Raw genomic sequence first — 24893 nt, forward strand, 5'->3', positions numbered from 1 at the left:
TGCTCTTCGCCACAAGGGCCGCTTGGTTGCCCTCTCGGCCATATGTAATCCTCAACGTCGTCGGAGCTGGTGCTACAACTACTTCATCCGTCAAACTCAGACAATCGACCTTCTTATGGTCCCTCTGATTACAATGAAAGCAAATGATTCATGAAGCATGGGTGGTAGTGGTGGTAGTGCAATCCCTGCCGAAGTATCTTATCTTGCCGCACTTATAGCAACTTGAACCAATCGCCCTGCAAACCCCATCATGCATCTTGCCGCATTTGCCACGACGGCCCCGACCTGCTGGCCTTTCGATCTAGACTCAAAAACATTGGGTTTCTCGTTGAACCCCCAGATACGTGCACCCGCTCTACCTTCCTGTAACACCTCAAATTTCATACCAAAATTTTCATTTTTAAATTACCCAAAAATATTATTCAGAAGCCAAGTCATCGCAAAACATAAGTGTCAAATACAAAACATCACAAAATATCAGAGTGCTACAAAATGCCTAGTCACAAATTTCCTAGCTAGTGTGTACAATTAGACCTTCTCCTTCCCACGATCCTTAGAAGTACCTGAAACACATATAATCAACAACTGCAAGCTTGAAGCTTAGTAAGTTCCTTAAGATACCACATACATAACAACATAAATAAACAGCTATGAGTTATCAGCAACCCTGGGGACTAGCAGTAGTCATGCCATATGGGTTATCAGCAACCCTGGAGACCACGGTCTCAGTCACACATAAACAACATAATGCAAAATAAAAGTTAGACCCAACTGGTCATCACAAATACAGCTAGTGTACCGTACATGTAAGTATAAGTGAGGAGACACACCTGATACTGATGACAAATAAATCTCACACCCGAACTGCCGGAACTATACTCCCGCGTAATATCATAATTATTACTTGTAATTAATAATTAAGGTCCGTAACTTAACTTGAGAGTCCAAATTGCACAACTAAGCCCCCTTAAGGGAGAAAAGACCATTTTCCCCTCCCATGGTCCAAAACCCTAACTCTTGACCAAAGGTCAAAAGTCAGCAAAAGTCAACTGCCTAGCGCGTATGTTGGGCGTACACTCCTCTTACATAGGGCGTACTAAAAAATCAGGCAGGATCTGGTCAGGCTACGCTGGGCGTAGTCAAAAGTATGCGGGGCCTAAGCCGTCCGATCCCAAAAATTACTCCAAAATGGTCTTAAATGTTAAGACATGCATCCCAAACACAAATATGACCTTCTTAGAACGTCTTAATCCATAAAGTCCAAAACTTCAAGCCTTTCCATGGCTAAAAAGAGTTTAAACCTTAAAACTCAAACTTAATTCATACTCAACACCACCAAAATCTTGCATAACTAGAAAGGGACCATCAAGCAACCATTTTTATGAATCTACAATACCTAAAACACTTGAAAAGACAACTAATATGTTATTGAGTACTCCATACTTACAAAGGTTCAAGCTTTGGGACAAAAAGCTCATAAAAAACTCATCTATGGACATCTAGAAGGAAACACATCAAGGTATAAACTTTACACCACCTTCTTCACTAGTCTTCTTCTTCAGCAAAAGGCCACCAAAATCATCACTAAGCTTCAAGATCTTCCTCACAAGGAATATACTCGAGATTAGGGTTTGGAAGGAGTGGAGGCTGATTATGGGAGGTCCAAGGGTGAGTTAATGCCTTGAAATAGGGGTGAAACCCTAAAATTTAGGGTTTAGAGACTGGGCCAGTACGCCCGGCGTACCATAAGCACGCCCCCGCGTACTAATGGCTTCCGCGATCCCGAGCTTCTCACGAGTATGCTACACATACCCTCATGTACGCCCAGCGTACAGGATGAAAGGTGGAACTTAAACCACAAGGGAGAAAATGTGCACACTTTAATTAGGTCAAAGGGTAAAAATGAAAGTATCTGATAATCAGATGTTACACTTCCTCTTCCGATGTGCTCTAAATCGATTTCCCACTCCCAAGCCCTGGATATCATGTCATCTAATGTTGGACAGGCTTAATAGCTAACAAACTCCCTGATATTATATCTTAGCATATCACGTTACCGATTCTTCTTCATCTCCTCATTTTCAGCATACTAGGATACCAATAAACCTATCTCTCGGAATTTGGCGGTGGTCTCTACCCATGTCTCAGTCGTATGCCGCATATCTTGGAACTCCATTGCCAGCTGTTGCACCTCAACAGTAGGTGCAAACTCCCCTCAGAACTGGGTTACAAAATCCGACCAGGTCATGACCTTAATGGCTAAAGTTCCCAGAGCATAACCAACCTCCTCCTACTAATCCCAGGTTCGCTCCCTCAGACAGCGTGCAGCGAACCTCACATTCGACCCCTCGGGGCAGAAGCTAGCCATCTGATCCCACTCCATGTCTGCTGTTCATCATTTGGTGGAAATGTTGTCCTTCACCCAAAAGAAAACTGTTGCCCTACATCCCCTAAAAACCTTGAAGGAGAGAGTGTGGGCTACATATTGACCAGTAGCTACCTCAGATCTAAAGGCCCGGAAACGCTCCCCCATCAACTCTATGAAACGCTGAGTGATCGATCCGAACATCACCGGTGTCGCATCAAGGATGCCTCTCGTAATCTCTGACGCGATAAACTACTGTAGCCCTCATCAATTGGTTTGGTGTCCGTGCCCAATCTCGATCTAGATCCCAAACCTCCTGCTCCGCCACAGGTCATCACCATGTTGAAACACAATACATAAGCAATCAGTACACGCACGAAGAGGTTCACACTCCGAAAGTTTCTCGAAATCATCAAGACCTTCCTTGTCTTATGTATAGATCCTATGTTTTTAGTAGTACGGGCCCAATACTACCATCCATACCTATGTATACCTTCCTCAAGGACTCTCTCGAATTCTCCAACTCACTTCCTACTATCCATTACTTCCCTCACACTATATAGCTCCCTATGCGCTAAGATTTATCATAGGTTTTCCTAGGATTCCCTTTTTCCATCACCTGCTGACATCAACTGCAGAAGAGACTCCCTTCAACTTCTCTAACTGCCTCACAAATACAGTTACATGTTATCGACATCATATAATTTTTGAATGCTAAATCCTACCCTACAATGGTTGGACTCAAAAAAGAGCTATTTCAATATGGTTGAATCTAACCTTCAAAAATTATCCTATCCCCATAACATGTAATTTTACGCATTCACTTAATAATTAGCCGACAGCAGCGGAGTCCCTAGAAGCACAAAGCTAGCAACATTCGAGCATTGGGTTCTAAACCAATGCACTACCCCTAATCAGGCCATTCTATCTATTCATCTTAAATCTATAGTAGCATGCAGTGCTAAAGGCTCGTACAATTGAAATACAATGCATCTCTCCAAGAATTCTACCATGCAATTACGAACAAATCCTCAACCTTAATCTCGTATGCTAGACATATACACATATGTTGAAACTATAAACATGTATGGGTATTTTAGGAAATCCTTACTTGAGCACGACTGATTGCACGTATCACACCTATTTCTTTAAAAAACATCCATGTATAAAATCCATTTTCTTTCAAAAAGATTTCAAATTCCTCTGTTTGAGTTCAGACATACCCGACTGTGTGCCGGAATCCCTCAAACCAAGGCTCTGATACTGTGACAACCGAGAGGTTTCCATCACTGATTCCCATTAGGAAGTTGGAAAACAGATGTAATAGCATAAAATTGAAATATCTGATCTTTGAGATAATAAGAATAAAATGTGTCATTACATTTATTGTTAAAAACGTTCATTAGGCTAAACAATTAGCATCCGAAAAGTTGTAACATTTCCTAAGATGCTTAACATACTTGGATAGTACTTGTTAACATGATCTCAAGGGTATATGATTCGTAAAAATCCGAATCCAAAGGAAAGAGTTATGGATTTTATAAAAATAGAAATCTGCCACGTAATAAAAATTAGTTACGTCAAAACGGTACCTAGAGATTGGTTGAATTTTGACTAAAAGTGAAAAAAAGGAGTTTCTTAGTAATCCTCGATATATAAACTTTAGGAAAAATTTTGCCGAAAATGGAGTCCATACGAGAGATATATGATTTTTATAAAATAATTTACTTTTAACCCGGCTAGCACGAAAATGAAAGTCAAAACTAGCTAAAACATCCTAAAGGAGAGTTGTAGTACCCATTGAGATCGTCACATAAATATAATGATCACTTAGATTGCAAGAGACGTGGCTGAGTGGTAAAGTGACATGTGGCAGCTTTAATACTCCAGTTCCCATAATTTTTTCCATCAATTTAGGGATTTGCGGCTGAATCATATTCGCTATCGTATAGTAGTTGAACAAAACTACTGTCACTTGTCGGTGGTTATAAAGAAAGAAGATAGACTAGAATTACTCTCACACAAGAGCGCGGATATTGTTTAAATGATTGACATTGCCCTATATTTTTATTTCGTACTACTTCACTTGTTTTTTTTATATTCATGTAACACACCTATTTATACGAACAAATACTTAAAAGGTAAGGAAATATAATGGCTAAGAATTGCCATCAATGCTAGCTAACTAGTCATCACAAATTACTCCATAAAACTACCACATGTGGAGAAAAGAAAACAAATCACTTTTCCCATGCATGAACATTCCACTCCATCATGTGAGAGATGATCACAACATTCTAGAAGAATGATTTGTCTACATGGCGTATTAGAAAAAACATGTCATCAAATTTTTTTTATTTAAAAGCATTGAGAACCAAAAAAACCATTGGTATACTAAAAATCAAACCTTGGGATGCCATTAAACTTTATACTAAAAATCAACCTTCTTTGGGACATTACATCAAACACTTGGGGTGCCTATTCCATCATAGTAAAATGATAATTTCTTTACGTAAGTTGAGGAAAAATAATAAACGTAAGCACATGTGGAGAAAAGAAAACGAATCACACAAAATAATTTTTCGAATCTAAATTTATTAAAAAGCTAAGTGTCTTGTACACGAAAAAAATCAGTTTGAATAAAATTTTAAAAAAGCAATAGATATTTGATTTATAATGTGAATTGTCGAGTGACTTCTAATTTTTTACATGAGAATATGAAGATCGGTAGATGAAGGTGTTCGGCTTGATGACAATGTTGGACGACACCACGTTGGTACTTAATGATGTCGTGGGAAAAAAGAATCGCATACAGAGGTGGTGTAGGAAGGAAGAAGATGGATTGTTATAAAGGAGGTCGGTGGGTGGTTTTTTAAGGTTCATAAACTGATTTCCCAAATTTAAAGGTAATTAAAGATTTTCTCTATTTACCATAATTAATCATAGCTAAGATTACTAATATACCGTTATAGATTTAATTAACGATTTATTTTTTCTAATTTTTTATTGGTTCCTATGTCAACAGAAGAGATGTTCATCCACACATGAACTTATATCTATATATCGTACATCTCAAAATTCATTATGAATTAAAAGTTATGTCTCAGGTTGGGTCCCTTTGGCCCATTTGTCTTTTTCCAACTTGTCGATAAAACCTTCCGCTAAATCATCTGTCCTCCGCATCAAAGTTGATATATATATATATATATATATATATATATATATATATATATATATATATATATCCCTAAACTAATAAATAAGTAGAAATTGTACACGTGGCAATCAAATACCCACCCCAGTCGAATTTTCCCACTCTTTTTCTAAATGTGAAATTCTGATATTGCCCTTCATTAAACACGTCAATTGCTTGATTTTTGCGCGTTAATTACTCAATTTCCTGCAACAATTAAAAAAACGGAAAGTAAATCATCATTGTTTAATTTAAAAAGATAATTAAATCTTTTCAAATATATGATTCTGATCAATTTCTTAAATAGCGTAACTTGCCTAATCTAATTTTTTTAAATACATTATCACGTTTAATTCTTTCATTCACAGCAAATCCAAATTCCAGAGCAAAAGAGAACATAGTATCAAATATTGAAGTTGCCGTCTGTTCTTCTTTTAGGTATGTTATTAAAAGTTTTTCTTATTAGTTTAATCATTCAATGTATTCATCTTCATCTTCCTTCCAATCTCTCTGTTTGGGTGTATATTGTATAATATGTATCGACTCTATTTGAGAAAAAAGGACTCCGATTTTATGGATTGGTATTAAAAAGTCTGAAATAATCTCATATATTGTGTTTGTATGTGAATGGTTTAATAAACAGTTTCTGCTATTAATATTATTGTAACCCAATGAAAAAGGCAAAATGGGTATTAATTTCAATATGTTTTCAATTGTTTGCAGTTGAATATGAGAATGTATATGTTTATATTTGTATTAGCGATGGAATATATTGCTATTATTGATTTAATAGCATATTTTGTGTATGTATATATTCGTATTTCATACCATATTTTGTAATTTTTTTTTTGTATTTTTGCAGTTTTAAACTTCCGTGACGATTTCTTTAAAAAAATAAGTCTATACTCACTATTTATGTTAATGGTTTAAACAATTTCTGCTATTACTATAACCCAATGAAAAGGGCAAAATGGGTATTAATTTCAATATGTTTTCAATTGTTTGCAGTTAATACTAACTATTTCTTTATAAAAGAACAGTTAATAATATATGGCATTACACTTTCAGTTTTTTTATTTCTTTTTTGAAAATCTACCTGTTTATATTGCCAAATCAGCTACAATGCGATAGTACTGTGTCCTATTTTATTTATAACTTATAAATTTTGTAAGTTTGGACTAAATGCTAAAACTAGCAACATACTTTGCTATCTAACAAACATACCTCTAGATGAAAGTTGGGATGCATGTGTGTGTATCTGATGTGTGCGTGTCTATGCCGATATTTATGTGTAGTTTCACAGATCCAACCATTGACAATGATGTACTATTAAAGTTTTTTTTATTAGGACATTGTAGTTTGAAAAACCCACCAAATTATAGCAATGACAAGTGTTATTTTGATTAGGGATAGACTTGGACTTTTTCTTTCAGGTCATATTAGGTCTGGGCATTTTTTTCACAGCATATTAGACATTAATATTTTTTTGTATTGTAAGGAAGAAAGGGACAAGATGGTCATTTCGATTTAACCCAACGAAAAGGTCAAAATGGGTATTAATTTCAATATGTTTTCAATTATTTGCAGTTAATACTAACTATTTCTTTATAAAAAAACAGTTAATAATAGCTATTTCTGTTAAGGGTTTAAACAGTTTCTGCAAAAATTTTAAACTATATTTGCTATTTTTTCATTATACTATATTGCTATTTATGGATTGGTATTAACAAGTCTGAAATAATCTCATATATTGCGTTTGTATGTGAATGGTTTAAACAGTTTCTGCTATTATTGTAACCCAATGAAAAGGGCAAAAAGGGAATTAATTTCAATATGTTGTTATTTGTTTGTTCTTAATCATGTTTCATCTTATTGTTCTATAAGTGAAGCCATCAAAGAAAAAAGATGAAGAAAGAAAGAAAATGATGTATATATCTTTGGAACTACTAAGAAATTGGACACTTTATCAAGAAATGGAATATTAGAATTACCTTCTTAAATGTACGAGGTCTAGATGAAGTACCAGCAACTGCAATCATCAATAAAAAAAATCATATTAGTTAACAAAAATAAACATCCAGTTGACCGAATAGTCACTATTTTACCAATTGTCTTTACATTATTTGTACTATTTATTTGGACATTGTTGCTTGCTTAACTATGCGTGTAACTGTGTATGTATTCATCATTATATGAATTGTTTCTATGTTTTACAATGAATTTTAATTCACCTCATGATTATGGCATCCCAATAACCAAAAACGTTGTTGCCCTGTTAGAAAATTAGTCGTTTCATCACACTATAAAACCCCTTTTGGAACCATTAAAACCTAATTAACGGAAACATGGAGAAGAAAAAATGGAAACAGTAAGGGAGAGAGGGAGTCCGAGCTAGGGTTAATCACTGAATCGCAAAATCATCACTTACCTCCAGGTAGTATTTAGCTCTGAAATGTGATTCCTTCCTCTTCGATTTCTGTGTTTGTGCTGAAATCATGTTTAGGGTTAGGGTCCATTCTCCTCTTCGTATCCCTGCTCTTCGATTTCCCTACAGGTTGTAAGGCCAAAATATGTTTCACATATCATATGGTGTATTTTTCATTAAAAGTAATTAATTATAAATTATTAAGTTTAATATTTTTAATTATACTCACAATTACACAATATAATAAATATCAAATATTGATTTTACATTATTTATAAATGTAAAAAATTTTCAATTGACTTAAGAAAAACAATATTAATAATTCGAAATCGTAATAACTAATCAAAAATTTAGAAAAAAATATATTCATTTTAAAAAATATAAGTTATATTGGTCTTAGGTTGTGGAGCATGGCCTTGGTCATTTACACTTCACTGAGGTGCAAGTAGTCTCTCCAACATGTATCATGGTGGTTTGGAATGGTTTTATTCTTGAAATTATTTAAATTACTGGAAATTAAAGTATGTATATTTTCACGAATGCCCATGTTTATATTTGTTGCATGCTCAGTATATATTGGAGTTGACTTTTGTAAAAAACTACGTGGTGTCTCTATTGTTCGAAGGTGAGTAATATGATTTATCAAAAAAAATTTCATGTAGGAAAGGAATGGAATCTTACATAAGCTTTTAATCTTTATTATTTGTTTGGTTTACAGTGGCGAGAGTATGGAGAATGAATTGTGTGCATGTTTCTAAGGTATTAAAATTGTGTGTTGTGAATGAAACTAACCGTGATAATGTATTTAAAAAAAAAAAATTGATTAGGTAAGTTATGCTATTTAAGGAATTGATAAGCATGATATATTTGAAAGAATTATCGTTTTAAATTAAATAATAATTATTTACTTTTCATTTTTTAAATGTTGCAGGAAATTGACAAATTGACGTGCAAAAATTAAGCAATGGACGTGTACAATGAAGGGCAATAGCGGAAATTCACATTATGAAAAAGAGTGGGTAAATTCGATTAGGGGATTATTTATTACATAAATAAATTTTAAATTCTATTTAACATTAATACCCGTGGGTTCCACGGGTTTTTACCTACTATATATATATATATATATATATATATATATATATATATATATATATATATATATATATATATATATATATATATATATATATATATATAGGGATGAAACTGGGTCTAAAGCTGGACCGGATGGACCCGGACCCAGAAAACCCGGAACCGGTTAACCGAATTTTGTAAAACCGGAAACCGGACCGGTATATAGTAACCGGTTCCGGTTCGGTTCCGGGTATGGTACCGGGTAAAGTGGGTCTAGACCGTGGGTAGGTTGCAACCGGATAAAGTGGGTTTAGAACCGGAAAACCCGAAAAAATGGAATTTTTTTGGTAATTACTTACTACGTAGTGGGCTGAACTTTGAAAATGTTCATATTGATATCCCGACTTTGGGGGACTGTAACTCATTGAATATGAAACCAAAATTGACAAAATTATAGTCTAATATCATGAACAAACTCTAAACTACACTCTGGAAAAAAACCGCATGTCAATCCGACTTTAAACGAATGAGATATGCATGTGTTAACATTTTCACAGAATACAAAGTACAAAAACAAATAGCTGAAAAGTTGAAAATTTCCAGTTTTGATATCCCAACTTCGGGGGACTGTACAAACTTATAGTCTAAACTCACCTACAAACTCTAAACTACATGTTGGAAAAAACCACATGTCAATCAAACTTCAAACGAATTAGATATGCATGTTTTAAAACTTTCACAGAATACAAAAAAACTGAAAAACTAAAAACTTTCAGCTTTGATATCTCGACTTTGGGGGACTGTAAGTCAATGAATATAAAACTAAAAATGACAAATTTATAGTCTGAAATCATGTACAAACTCTAAAGTACACGATGGAAAAAACCGCATGTCAATCGCAGTTGAAACGAATGAGATATGCAACTTTTAAACGTTTCACAAAAACCGGTTACGGCCCTAAAAGTGGTTCCGGTTCTTAACATTGGTTCCGGTTTTTAGACCCGGTTTACCCGGACCCGATTGACCAAAACCCGGATTACCAAAAACCCGGAAAAAGCTAATTTTTAAACCCGGAACCGAAACCGGTTCTATATATTCTGGTTCTAACGGTTCCGGTCCGGTTTTCCGGTTGTAAAAAATCATTTAAAAGTCATTTATGTCTAACATAAAGAAAGATTCTAAATAGTGTGAGTGTGTCATGGCGGCAATGTCATGCCTCAAGCATTATGAGTCGTCGACAGTTATGACGTTTGTTAAAGCGTGACTAAATGTGGGAGTTTTGTGTATAATTAATAGTTTTATATGTAATTTCTACTATAATTCCTTGTATATACATATATCACTTTAGATGATATTTTTTCAAGGCTTGGCATCGAGTATAAGCATTGGAGCGATGGCACGTCATGACGAGACTTTTAGAACCATGCCATAAATACATTCAACATCTTTTGCAAACCAAACAATATTGTAAGCATAATGAATTTTAATTATGTTCAAAATATTATACAAACACACAAAACTATCCGAGTCTTTGTAAGTTTAAATCCATCTAACTCCAAATGGTTTGACACTTTCCGTATCCCACGTAAAAAATCAAACAATCGAAACGCCCCCTTAAAACACTTTATTATTTCCCAATGAATGATGCAATGACCATTGAATTCCATAACTTTTTATTTCTTATAATACACTCCACTCCCTTCACTTTTCCACTAACTGTGGCTATGGATGCTCTTTCTCAATATTTATTTTAACTATATATCACATTTTTTTCTAGAAAATGCACATCTCCCTTTCCGACTCCAGTTCTAATAGGTCTCTGTTGCATTTGTGAACCCGATAACCCAACTCTAACTTGTGATGTTAATGTAGGACACAACAAATTAAATTGGGGTGTACTATATGGGCCTTGAAATAAACTCTTGAAGATTATTAGGTATGTCGCTTCTGTAAAGTGTATTCCATCCCGGTAAGCATACATATTGGGATCATCACACGCAGTCGCAAATGCATGTCCACATGTCGCCAACGGATTGTAATTATATGGACCTCCTCCTCCACATCATGACTTCAAAACCATTTTTGTGAATCCTGCAATATTTTCAATTCCGTCACAAGAAGAAAACCAAGATCCTAAATTAACAAATAATATGGTAAATTGTGTATCACTAGCAATATTTTGGCTGTTCCAATATTTAAACACCGAATCTGTTTTTTGGAATTTTGGGTATCAACCACTTGGCTCCCATCGATGTAAAAGAAAGTGATTTGAGCTTATAACATATTGTGTACAAGTTTTTGCGATGATTTGGAAAGTAATAATCAAAATCCCTATTCATCTAATCCGGATCATTCATTAAAAATTAAACGAAGTAGAGATAAGAAAACTAGTACAAATCTAAAGATGGCTACCCTTTCATATATCTTGTTAAGGTTAATTGAAAAATATAAGTAAATTAAAAACCAAAAAGAATAGGGCTAGAAACACAAGAAATAGAAACAAGCCTAGTGAATTAACACTCAAGAAAGGTAGCAAAAAAAAAAAAAAGAAGAAGAGAGAGCACTGATCAATTAGTGTTGTTTTTTGGTTCACAGAGAGATGGTGTGCCTCTCTAACTGAATCAAAGATCATTCGAATCAATAAAATAAATAAGGCCAACGACATCGAAAATACTTTAGTCCCATCTGTGGCTAATTGTGAAATCTCAATTTATGATGTAAATGCAGATGTTAGAAGAATAACTGAAATTGGTATCGAAAAAGGTTTCACTATGTGTAGTAATACAAATGATATATTAGAAATTGTGAAAAGGGAGTTGTGTTAAAAATTCACCTCTAGAATACTCTTTCTATCCGAATTAGGAGTGGGTTATGAGGCCAAAATAAATAAAATAGTTGAGTTATGCCTAGAAAATAGGGTATGAAAGGTTTAATTAAGCATTGTAGATCTGATTGGGGAGACATAACATGGAATTTTACTTTGTAATTCCAAACCGGAAATCGGGTGGTCTATTTTCAATTTAAACCCTTTGTTATTCCACAAGTTTGAAGATATAATGAAAGATTTCTTCCTAGCAGTAAAAAGCATATGGGTAGAAAAAAAATGGACAGTTAGTTCATCAGTGTCTATGCTCCACAAGCTTCATCCGATAAGAAATTATTGTGGGAAGAAATTAGTAGGCTGATTGACAATAACAAGGAATGTTGATGACTAATATTCAACGATTTAAAGATGTTAGAAAAGTCGGTGAAAGGATATGCTAATTTTCCATACCAGTGCATGCTACTTTGATAAATTCATAGAAAATGTTGTTTTTGTAGATCTGAATATGGGAGGACCGGATTTACAAGAATGTCGACTGATGGAGCTAAATTAAGTAAGATAGACAAAGTCTTTGTTTCTTGATTCTTTTCTTTTGAATTCCCGGATGCATAATCCACTTCCATGAAACGTTTCTATCAGATTGTTTCCCGATCATCATGTTGACAGATTGATAAGGTAGATTTCAGTCCTAGTGATTTTAAAAAATCTAACTATTGGTTAACATATAAGGATTTAGTTGTGGTGGTTTCAAATAGATGGTTTATGAGGAGGATGGATCCCACTACCTTATCTCCTTTCGACGTCGTCTTGGAAAATTTTTTAAAGTTATCGAATATGACGGATGAGATTGTTAATGGTTTCAAGAAAAATATTAATAAGAAATAAATGGGTTTGAGAGAAAGCTTCACCAAATCAAAATCGCATACATAAGGAGGAAGTCAGTGTTTGACTTGAATCCAAAGGAAAGGGTGAAATAGTGGGACGAGGGGGAGGAAAACATGCCTTTTTGCATAGAACTAGAAAAAAAAAAAGAAGGATTAATAGCCTCCACAAGCGTACCATTAACAGAAGTTGGATTGTTTATCTGTACGTTAAGGTGGTTGTGTTTGAATTATTTAAGTCCAAATGGTTGGACAATAAGTTTTCAACACCTAGACTTTTTAGTAGTAAACTTAGGAAACTATCAATATCATAAGCTACGGCTCAAGAAATCTTATTATCATTTGACGAAGTCAAGAAGTCGGTACGAGAGTATAGTAGAGATAAAGCACCTAGCCCAACAGATTGTCCTTTGCTTTCTTAAAAGAGTTAGTTACTATTCATCCATTAACAAAGGATCTACCTCATCAAGGTAATGATATACTTTTATCAGTTACTCACTTTGAAAGACATTTATCCATTGACAAAGGATCTACCTTATCATTCATCGCTTTAGTCTAGAAGGTTGAAAAACTGTTAATTCTTGGTGAGTAGATATAGACCAACCGATTTTATTTGTTGTGTCTGTAAAATAATTACGAATGTCTCGTTTTAGAGACTTAAAGTGGTCCTATGTTTGGAGATCGGAACCTCTTAAATAAATTATGTGAAAAGAGTAAAGACAAAGGGGACTCATCATCGGTAGCCTAAATGACATCAATTATGCTTTCTTAAGAAAGTAGGTGTGGTAGTTTCGACATAAGTAATAATATATACTCACAACGACTTACTACTAATGTCAAGTGGATATTGGCGTATAACTTGATGATCATAGCTGCCCTTTGTGTAAGAATGCAGAAGAAAGGAAGGAACATGCACTAGTAAAACGTTTGGTGGCAAAGTATATGTGGGCAGAGGGGTAAAATATTTGGGGTTAATTTCCTTCCAGGTAATGTGGATTCATTCGATCACATTTTCAACATCACAACAATTATAGCTGGTTATCAGTTTAAGGGTAGAGTTTACCTCATCTATTTGGGAATGTAAAACTATTGATTCTTCGTGTTATTGTTTCTTGATGCATCGAGTTTGTGTACTGTTCAATTCGTGGGAAATCTTTATATGAAAATATTTCAAACAGTAATCTTAGGATGCACATTCATTATTTGCAACATGGGTCGGGGTGGATTGGATGCATGGGAACTCATAGAATGTGTTCAGGTTTTGGTGTCTATCTCCTCAAAGTAACTTGGTGTTGGGGTGCAGTCTTAATTGTGAGATCAAAGGGTGTTACTGTGAGATATTTTTTGCCTTAAAAAGGTGTTTTGTTTTTGGTGGGAAGATTTGGGAAATTGGGAAAACTTGGTGTGTGGAAGTTTCCTTCAAACTTCAACATTGGATGATTTAATACCATTCTACACATGTGGTTTTAATTTGTCAAGAATGGGTGGTAGCATGTTTGTCAAGAATGGATGGTAGCATGTTTGTCAAGCTTGGATGGTAATAGACAATTGAATTCATACATTCATTTGCCTATAAAAGGAAATGAAACCAAGCTTATTAAAAATACCACACCTCAAATTACATCTTCATCTTTCTCTCATATTCATACAAATATATGTTTGATATATTTGTTTTTCTTTCCTCTATCTCTGTAAACACTGAATATTATAGTAAATTGGTTCTCGGCTTCCTCCGCCCGTGGTTTTTCCCGATTTGGGTTTCCACGTAAATATCGCGTGTTTTTTATTTTTATCGTTCGATTTATTCTTGGTTGATTATTCAAATAGTTTTATATTCCGTTGAATCGCTATCGTGATATTTGGGTTTTATACTTCGATCTTGAAGTTATCGATTATTTATTGTAGTCGATTTGTCTACAATTGGTATCAGAGTTATCCGGGTTTTCCGATAACGATTCGTAAAAACTATTTTCAACCATGTCATCGATGAAGTACGATATTCCTTTACTTGACAGAAACACAAGATTCCCTCTCTGGCAAGTAAAGATGAAAGATGTGTTGATCGAAATGGATCTCCACAAAGAACTATTAGGAATGGAGAAAATGTCGGCAACTTGGTCGACTGAGGAAAAGGAGATGAAAGATCTGAAGGCGTCGTCGCAGATCCGTCTGCATCTTTCTAACGACGTTCTCCAAGATGTGTTGAAAGAGACATCCGCAGCGGCTCTCTGGCTAAAACTCGAGCATCTACTTATGACGAAAAGCTTGCCCAACAAGCTACACTTGAAGCAACGACTTTTTAACCTAAAGATGGGTGAAGGTAGTTCTTTGTCTGATCACCTCTCTACCTTTAAAGAGCTTGTAGGAAATCTGGAGAATATGGACGTCAAATACGAAGATGAAGACTTGGCGTTATTTTTATTATCTTCTCTCCCAGACTCCTACGATCACTTTCGTGACACCATTATCTATTCTCAGGACACTCTTGTCCTTGACGAGGTAATGACTGCTCTTGATTCAAAGGAAAAGATGAAGCAGATAGTTGGGAACAGTAGCAGCGATTCTAAAGCCGAAGGTCTCAACATCAGAGGGAGACCTAACGAGAGAGGTAGCTCTTCACAAAACCGATCTAGATCTAAGTCCAAAGCCAATCGCAAGTATTGCAATTATTGCCACAAGAAGGGACATCTGATCGATGAATGTTTCAAGTTAAAGAACAAGGAGAAAGCAAAGGCAATCGCAAAGGGAAAAACAACCAATAACACCGTTGAAGCCGATGTTGCCGAAACTGGTTCCGATGGCGAGCTTCTATCCGTTTCAGACTACGGTTTAATGACCACGAGTGAGTGGGTACTTGATTCAGCGTGTACTTTTCATATGTGCTCCAACCGAAGCGTTTTTCATTCATATGAAAAGGTTAACGAAGGCCACGTTCTAATGGGTAACGACACTTCGTGTCGTATTATTGGACGGGGTACACTCAGGTTCCGCATGTTCGATGGCGTTGTTCGAACGATTCAAGATGTGAAGCACGTATCCGGTCTTAGGCGAAATTTACTAAGTCTCGGTACTTTCGAGAAGAAAGGTTACGAGTTTGTTGGCAAAGACGGGAAACTCCATATTTTCAAGGAAGGTTCTGTGGTCATCCGAGGAGTTAGAAAATCCGCAAACCTTTACATTATGGATGGGCAAGTTATCTCCGGCGAAGTCTCGGTATGTTCTAAATCCCTCTCCAACGTTGATCGCTCTCGTCTATGGCACCTCAGGCTCGCTCACATGTCATACCATGGTATGAATGAACTAAGTCGAAGGGGGTTGCTCGGGGAGCACAAATCAATCGAACTTGAATTCTGTGAAGATTGTGTATTTGGAAAGCAGAAGCGAGTGAGTTTTATCGGTGGCAAACATACGACGAAAGGGCCACTTGACTACATACACTCTGATTTATGGGGACCAGCAAAGCTTACATCGAAAGGTGGAGCCTCTTATATGCTCATGATCATTGACGATTTCTCAAGAAAGGTATGGTCGTTCTTCTTGAAGTCAAAGGGAGAAGTATTCCAAACTTTTAGAGATCGGAAAGTATTGGTTGAAAAGCAATCAGGTTTTGAAGTGAAATACCTTCGTACTGATAATGGACTGGAATTTTGTTCTGAAGAATTCAACTCCTATTGCCGTAGGGAAGGAATTACAAGGCATCGCACCGTAGTTCATACACCACAGCAGAACGGCGTAGCGGAACGTATGAACCGTACCATCATGGAGAAGGTCTGATGCATGCTATCTCATTCGAAGTTGCCGAAGTCTTTTTGGGCCGAGGCCGCTTCAACCGCATGCTACATTATCAACTGTTCCCCTTCTCGTGCTATTCAAAAGAAGACCCCATTTGAGCTTTGGTCCGGCCAACCTGCTGATTACACGAAATTGATTCCATTTGGATGTCCAGCATATGCCCGAGTTGATAACGGTAAATTGGAACCTAAGGCAATTAAATGCGTCTTTCTCGGATATCCGACAGGTGTTAAAGGGTTCAAATTATGGAGCCCGGAGCTAAGCAAGGTTTTGACATCTAAAGATGTGACCTTCGATGAAAAAGCCATGCTTCATCCTATCTCCAACATTCAGACCAGAGAAAATGAAAATTCGGAAAAAGACAAAGTTCGAGTGGAGGTGGAGTTTCCTTTAAATTCATCTTTCGAGGACCAGTCTCATGAAGGTGTCGAGGTTTCTCAACCCTCGAATAATCAACATTCATCTTCTCATGAGCCAACCGAAGCTCCAAGCCAACCTCACAGTCCCTCCATTGCAAGAGATAGACCTCGCAGACAGATTGTACCTCCAAAGAGATATGTTCAAGCCAATTCTGTCGCTTATGCACTTACAGTTGCCAATGAAGTTGAGTCTGTTCTGGAGCCCACAAGCTACAACGAGGCCATTCAATCCAAACATTCTAATAAGTGGATGGTTGCCATGCACGAGGAGATGGAATCTTTTCAGAAAAATGGCACATGGGATCTCGTTCCAGCTCCAAAGGGTAAGAAGACAGTTAAGTGCAAATGGGTCTACAAGTTGAAGGAGGCTATCCACCCTGGTGACAAACCAAGATATAAAGCTCGTTTGGTAGCCAAAGGCTACAGTCAAATCCCAGGTATCGATTATACCAACATTTTCTCTCCGGTTGTGAAACATACGTCAATACGTGTCTTGTTGGGATTAGTTGCCTCTCATGACTATGAATTAGAGCAACTTGATGTTACTACATCATTCTTAAATGGTGTGCTTGAGGAAGAGATATATATGCAACAACCTGAAGGTTTTGTAGCTCCTGGCAAGGAAAGCTACATGTGCAAATTGAAGAAGTCTCTTTATGGCCTCAAGCAATCTCCTCGACAATGGTATAAAAGGTTTGACTCATTTATGACCAGTCACAAGCTGAAAAGGTGCACCTACGACAGCTGCGTTTACTACAAAAAGTGTGACGATGGTTCAATGGTCTATCTACTTTTATACGTGGATGACATGTTAATTGCAGCGAAGAATATAAAGGAGATTCAAAAGATAAAAGACCAGTTGAATGCTGAGTTCGATATGAAGGACTTAGGTGCTGCCAAGAAAATTCTAGGAATGGAAATAGTGCGAGACCGTAGTGCAAGAACTCTATACCTTTCTCAACAAAGCTACATTGAGAAGGTTCTGCACCGTTTCAATATGCATGACGCAAAAGAAGTCAGCACTCCTTTCGCAGCCCACTTCAAGCTATCATCCGCCTTAAGTCCTACCACCGAAGAAGATATAGCATACATGGCAAAGGTACCATACTCCAGCGCTGTAGGATCTCTTATGTATGCTATGATTTGTACACGTCCAGATTTGTCATATGTGGTAAGCATGGTGAGCAGATACATGGCGAATCCAGGAAAGGAGCATTGGCTTGCTGTTAAATGGATTTTTCGCTACTTGCGAGGTACTTCCTCTTTATGTCTGCGGTTTGGAAAAACCGATAATGGAGTACTTGGTTATGTGGATTCCGATTATGCAAAGGACTTGGATAAAAGACGATCGATTACAGGGTACGTGTTTACTTTGGGTGATTGCGCAGTTAGCTGGAAAGCGCAGTTACAATCTACTGTAGCGTTATCCACCACTGAAGCCGAATACATGGCTGCTACGGAAGCAGTGAAGGAAGCCCTCTGGTTGAAACGGTTGATAGGTGAGCTTTCAAACAAGTTATCTGTTAACACTGTTTTTTGTGACAATCAAAGTGCAATATTTCTGACGAAGGATCAAATGTTCCATGATCGAACGAAGAATATTGATGTTCGTTATCACTTCATCAGAGATGTTATTGCTAAAGGCGATATTATAGTAAACAAGATCAGCATCAATGATAATCCTGCTGATATGTTCACTAAAAGTCTTCCAATAGCCAAATTCAAAGCATGTTTGGATTTGGTAGGTGTTTCAGATCGCATTTGAGCCTGATAGGCTCGTGGTGGAGGAAGTATATTTACTTTTCAAAATCAATTTTTTCTCATATGGTGTTTGCAGATTCTTATAGAGATTTGGAGTATGGTGAGCTGTTGATAAACTGTTTTGCATGATCATTGTGCAAGTTAAAGTTTTTTCATCCTGTCTCATTTGAAGTCAAGGTGGAGATTGTGGAAGTTTCCTTCAAACTTCAACATTGGATGATTTCTAGAATATCATTCTACACATGTGGTTTTAATTTGTCAAGAATGGGTGGTAGCATGTTTGTCAAGAATGGATGGTAGCATGTTTGTCAAGCTTGGATGGTAATAGACAATTGAATTCATACATTCATTTGCCTATAAAAGGAAATGAAACCAAGCTTATTAAAAATACCACACCTCAAATTACATCTTCATCTTTCTCTCATATTCATACAAATATATGTTTGATATATTTGTTTTTCTTTCCTCTATCTCTGTAAACACTGAATATTATAATAAATTGGTTCTCGGCTTCCTCCACCCGTGGTTTTTCCCGATTTGGGTTTCCACGTAAATATCGCGTGTTTTTTCTTTTTATCATTCGATTTATTCTTGGTTGATTATTCAAATAGTTTTATATTCCGTTGAATCGCTATCGTGATATTTGGGTTTTATACTTCGATCTTGAAGTTATCGATTATTTATTGTAGTCGATTTGTCTACATGGTGTTTTGTGTATTCTTTCGTGTGTTGTCATTCTGTGTGTTGTGTGTGTATATGTGTGTAATTCCATCACGGGAACAAGATTGGCTGAATATACTTCCTGGCTTACTGGTTTACTGGAGTAGAGTCTGAAGTTGGTCTTGTTGGAATTAACCCCAAGAAACATTGAATTAAAGCAATAACATGAACATTACGTATCAGAGAAGAGAGATGTTTATATGTGCACTAAATATAGCCTTTATTGATCAAGCATCAGTTACATTTACAAATACAATTCATACATATATATATACGTACCAATCATCACAATGTTTAGTGAACCATTGTGACTTTTGACCAATATAACGGTTCCTAACTTCAACTTCCTTCCTAACTATAACTGACTTCCTAACTGCAATAATTACTTTTCAAAAATACTAAAATAACCCTAAGTCTAGATTACATTTCCAACATTCCCCCTTAATCTTAGACTTTTACCAAGAGGGTATTTCTGGAATTTCACTTCTCCCATCATCTTTCTTAGTTTTTTGTTGCCGGTCATCATCTGCTTGTGTCTTGTGGTATGAATTTCCACTGTCAACATACGTAGTAGAAGACCATCTTCCTTCTCATCTTTTGTTGCTAGTTCAAGAAAAGAAACTGTTGTGTTTTCCATAGGTTCCATAATCATCTTTTCTTCCTCAAGCATATACTTGATATCCTTCACAAAACTAACCGCAAACCCAGAGAAAGTAGGATAAAACTCATCATCATGTTCATTTGGTTTCATTCGGAAACCCTCAAAACCATCTGTAGGATAAAACTCATCATCCAGAATCTTTTCATCAGAGACATTCACACAATCATCCACTAAATCTTCATCATCAATCATCATATCACAGAAAAACTTGCCCAGAATCTTTTCATCTGGATCAAGAATCATACAATCACTAACATCAAAAATAAACTTTAACATTACCGAGATCTTTTCAACCCGGTCATCAATCCAAACTTCATCCATTTGATCACCTCTTTTCTTCAGTGATTTTTCTTGTCTTTTCTCCCTCTCCCCCTCTGATATTTCTTCCTGTTTCCTGCATAATCCTTTAAATCTGGAACCTTGCTCTGATACCACTTTGTTGGAATTAACCCCAAGAAACATTGAATTAAAGCAATAACATGAACATTACGTATCAGAGAAGAGAGATGTTTATATGTGCACTAAATATAGCCTTTATTGATCAAGCATCAGTTACATTTACAAATACAATTCATACACATATATATACGTACTAATCATCACAATGTTTAGTGAACCATTGTGACTTTTGACCAATATAATGGTTCCTAACTTCAACTTCCTTCCTAACTATAACTGACTTCCTAACTGCAATAATTACTTTTCAAAAATACTAAAATAACCCTAAGTCTAGATTACATTTCCAACAGGTCTCTGGTTGCTATCATCTGATTTAAGTCTTTATGGGATAAAATGGTGTGATCACATTTCATATAGTACTGGATTGTTTTTCAACGTCCAAAAAAATGTTTCTTTGTCGAGCATAATTTTAACACTCACCAATTTCTGATTGTGAGCTATTTGGGTTATCATGGGTACGTGGATCACTAGACCGGGCATCATGATGCACGAAACCGGGGGTCGAGAGGATTCTGGCAACAAGAATATTTGTGGGGTTTGCATAGAACTGGATTGTTATGTGGTCATAGGTGAATGATATGTTAGTCTATCAGTGGTGTATTTATATTCCTAATGGACTGTTAAACTTCATATACAGGTGGTGTCGCTTTGTAAGATGTGTTTTTGTTCGGGGTTCATTATCCTTATAGTATATATCTGGCTGTTAAAGAAAAAAAAAGTACCAAATTTATCTGGAGAACGGATAATCTGCATGGCAGCATTGTAGTAGTCAGCATAGATGATGATGACACTGGGATGCAGCTCTCGGAGGTGGTTTAGTTTTGTTTGCAGCAGTTCATTGTGGTATTCGGCAAGCGTATTGAACTTGATGAGGCAACCGGTTCTGTTATCATACTCTTCTTCTTTTTCAAAGAAATGGCTTGTTAGAATCATACCAGAACACCCAATTGGAAAAGTTCCTGGAACAACCAGTGTTTGAGCCCCCATATTAATTAGTTCCTGTATTTAAAACTATTAGAGTCAATCCCAGGAGAAAATCATAAACTAGAAAAAGAAATTTGTGAATGCATGGTAAGTTGTTGGTAGTGATCATAAATTAACATATAGTTTGAATGATTTGAGTAGTTACATTAATTGCTGAGATGATGGTATCAATAACAAGTGGAACGTATGAATTGAGCTCATCGATTGGTTTATTATCAACAATTGGATTGTTGTAATCGGTTCCACCAATCTCTCCCATTAGGATCAAAGAACGCCCAATTATGTTTCTACAATCTGCCAACAATTATAATCAATACAAGTACTCACTAAATACTGTTTGAATCTCAAAATTATAAACAAGAATCTTTGACTTTTTAGAAAATTATAATCCCAATATATAACAAATATTATGCACACATATGGTTAGCACAACTGTATACAGTAGAAGCACATATGTATGTTTGATTACCTGAACCTGACGCGTTGCTGCAAATAAAAGGCAGTGATTGTTTAAACCATGTCAATTGATCTCCTAAAGAAACATTTGCTGCAGCATTAACAGTCCCTCTTGCTTCATGAAACGATGTACCCAAAGCTGTTGCAGCCACCACCGCGTAATTAAGTCCTTGTCCAAATTCCACCACTTTGTCATCCTCCTTGTCATGCAGAAACGGTGGTATCAATGGCAACCCAAGACTCTCAGCTTCAGGAAGAACAAAAACTCAAAATGAACTACATAGTTTGTTAATTAGAGACTATCTAGAAGATGTCAAATATCTAAAACAAACACTAGGGTTGGTACAAAGAAATCAATATGAAGTTATGATAATCATGGAAAAAAAAAAGTAAACTTAGATCAGAAACTTGCATGGAACAAAGATAAGGTTTCTCCAAGATGTAGGACAATTTTTAATTCACGCTTAGCATTACACATCTGGATTTTGCTTGTCCAGAGTGAAATGCTTTAGGTATTTGTCAATGCATGAACGAAATTCAATGTATGTAAGCAATGGTACTGACATCTAGAATCTGATTATATCGTATAGACATACCTTAAACCATAGGTCAAATTGAATCCTCAATCAAACAAAACTACTCTGAGTCGAGTCTATTCTGGGACAAACCAATTTCATCTACGTCCAATCAAATCTAGCCGTTTACTGTGATATATAAATTGTTCTAGCTAGGGCTCAACCATTACCAGTCACATTTGATAGTTATTAGTTTCACACACACACACACACAGGACTTACCTAGGAAATCGATGAGGAGGCGACCATTGGAGGCACGACCCGTGGGTTGATGAAAGAAGGTTTTTCCGTAAGGCCACCGAAGAGCATCAACGTCTGTGTGGGATATGGAGGCAATTTGTTTAATGTTTCCAGTGTCGGCCAGGGAGTCACCAAAGCTGAAGATGGTTGTATAGCATCCATTCACATACATGCTAGTATTCCATAACACCTGCAAAATCATTAAGAAGAATGTAATGGACCAAGAACATGTGGAAAACTCCATTAGAAGATGCTCCAAATATATATATGTTGTTTGAAAAGAAAGAAGGTAACAAAATTTCCTCCGGAAGTTATAGCATGGAGCTCCCATTATATAAACAAATCACTTATGTGGATAAATATAATGAAAAGAAAAATAACATGTTATTCAATTAAAATTTTGGATTTTTAACATGTTTTTTCATTTTATTAGAAAAACATGTATGGTTTTTTGGATTTTTAACATGTTTTTCATTTTCTTGGTAAAACATACCAACAATGTTTTTTTCCACCTTTATCTAGCTAGGTTGTTTATTCTCTTTTCTATTAGGGTTAATATTTAAAAAGTAATGTGCAAAATGATACCAATATACTAAACTGCAAAAGAGTTTTAAACGTGCACATTTTGGACATTTTGAGAATACTTTTTTGTGGATGAGATCCTTATTCAAATTGAAATTAAGTGTCAAGGGTTAAGGGCACTTGAAATTGAAATTTCTTCTTTACTTAATTTTTTAATGTTTTTTGAAATTAAAATATTAGAAGGGAGTACACCCTCTTTTTGACAACTATCAAATTCAGGTCATTCTCGGACTCATTCAACTTTTTATAAACCATATATTCACATCATGCCAAGACCTAGTAGTATAAATTAGGTCAAAATCTTGTATAATCTTGGATCCAACTAAAATCTATGACTAATATACTTGACTCTTACGATTCAAGTAAGTTGTCTAGCTACTATAAGAAATGCCAATACCCGAATTAGAACGAACTCCAAACATTTGTTATGATTGAAAAAGGGTATAAAACCCTTAAAATAAATTAAAACCTTATAATTTCATTTCAATATGATGGTGAATATCAAACAATGTTCCAAAAACCCTAAAGAGCCCAAAAATCCAAATTTATAAACTTTAAAACCTAAAAACTCTATAAGATTTGTTATGAACCTCATTATATAAAATTTAAATAATCAAGTTATGGGATATAATCAAAGACATAAAAATTTAATTATCAAACATTAATCATGATTTATTAGTTCAAAACAAAGATTTTAAATAAATCAAGAATTAAATAAAGAAGCCTTTTTATAAAAATTGGGGTTTTATACAAATTTAAGGGGAAATTATATAAACTTGAATTAGGAGAGAGAGGACCTCTCTTATACTCATAAAATCCTTCACCCTCTCTCCCATGCTCTCTCTTCCCAAAATCTTCAATCATTAAACCCATTCTTACACTTCACATCCCTCTCTACACTCTCTCTCACACTCCACCCATTTACCACACTCAAACTCTCTCATTCTATCTCCAAAACCACAAAATTCTCCGGCCAAGAACACCTCTCAACCTTCAAATCTTCATCTTCTAGGGTTGTTCTTCAAGGTATTCACGAAAATCCTTCATTTTCCTTCACTTTCCTTCTTGTTTTAAAGGTTTTTCTTGCACTTCTTCTTCTTCTACACCATTCTTTATGAACATACATGAAAATATCCATGAAATTTCGAGTTTGATGATGATGGTGGTAGGGTTTCACCCAAAAACAACATGCATGTTGTTTAATGGTGAAATCCAAGGACCAAAACCTATGTCAAACCCTAAAATACGAATTTTTACAAATTTTAAAGGTTCATCTACCTTATGCATTCAAGTTTTTCTTTTGAAAACATCACTATGAACAAAATATGTCCATGCATGGTCTACAAACCATGATGCATGTGATGAACATCAAGTTAAAGAGTTTGATGATCAAAGTACATTGTTAATAGTGCATGTAAATGATTTTATTCATAAAAAAATCTAGATAACCTTTTCTGTTCGAAATAAAATTTTCTCAAA

General features: G+C 35.7%; 1 protein-coding gene and 1 long non-coding RNA gene across 3 annotated transcripts; both read right to left on the reverse strand.

Moving 5' to 3' along the window:
- Nucleotides 1-5382: 5382 nt before the first annotated feature.
- On the reverse strand, nt 5383-8124 carry LOC145134859 (uncharacterized). Its single transcript, XR_013719398.1, has 3 exons — nt 7987-8124; nt 7550-7587; nt 5383-5765 (listed from the first exon to the last, which is right to left on the reverse strand). It is a non-coding gene; the product is annotated as an uncharacterized LOC145134859 (long non-coding RNA).
- Nucleotides 8125-10994: 2870 nt separating this feature from the next.
- LOC145134409 (GDSL esterase/lipase At1g31550-like) lies at nt 10995-23121 on the reverse strand. Of its 2 annotated transcripts, XM_079069255.1 has the most exons (5): nt 22815-23120; nt 22031-22264; nt 21707-21855; nt 21300-21576; nt 10995-11151 (listed from the first exon to the last, which is right to left on the reverse strand). In XM_079069255.1, the coding sequence occupies exons 1-5, from the start codon at nt 23074-23076 to the stop codon at nt 11123-11125; spliced, it is 951 nt and encodes a 316-aa protein (XP_078925381.1). In that variant the 5' UTR covers nt 23077-23120; the 3' UTR covers nt 10995-11122. The 2 variants fall into 2 exon arrangements, with proteins under 2 accessions (XP_078925381.1, XP_078925380.1); XM_079069254.1 differs by lacking the exon at nt 10995-11151 and having other exon boundaries at nt 21159-21576; nt 22815-23121.
- Nucleotides 23122-24893: the final 1772 nt, after the last annotated feature.

This window comes from Lactuca virosa, chromosome 8, assembly GCF_052849685.1.
Source record: "Lactuca virosa cultivar CGN04683 chromosome 8, Lactuca_virosa_CGN04683_v6, whole genome shotgun sequence".
NCBI classification, from domain to species: Eukaryota; Viridiplantae; Streptophyta; class Magnoliopsida; order Asterales; family Asteraceae; genus Lactuca; species Lactuca virosa.

Excerpts from the sequence above, each read along its gene's own strand:
- LOC145134409 (XM_079069254.1), bottom strand. The coding sequence starts at position 23,076 with ATGGAGTTTTCCACATGTTCTTGGTCCATTACATTCTTCTTAATGATT. Across the intron at positions 22,265-22,814 it reads CCTCCTCATCGATTTCCTAG|CTGAGAGTCTTGGGTTGCCA; the intron begins GTAAGTCCTGTG and ends TTCTTCCTGAAG. Across the intron at positions 21,577-21,706 it reads CCATCATCTCAGCAATTAAT|GAACTAATTAATATGGGGGC; the intron begins GTAACTACTCAA and ends TTTTAAATACAG.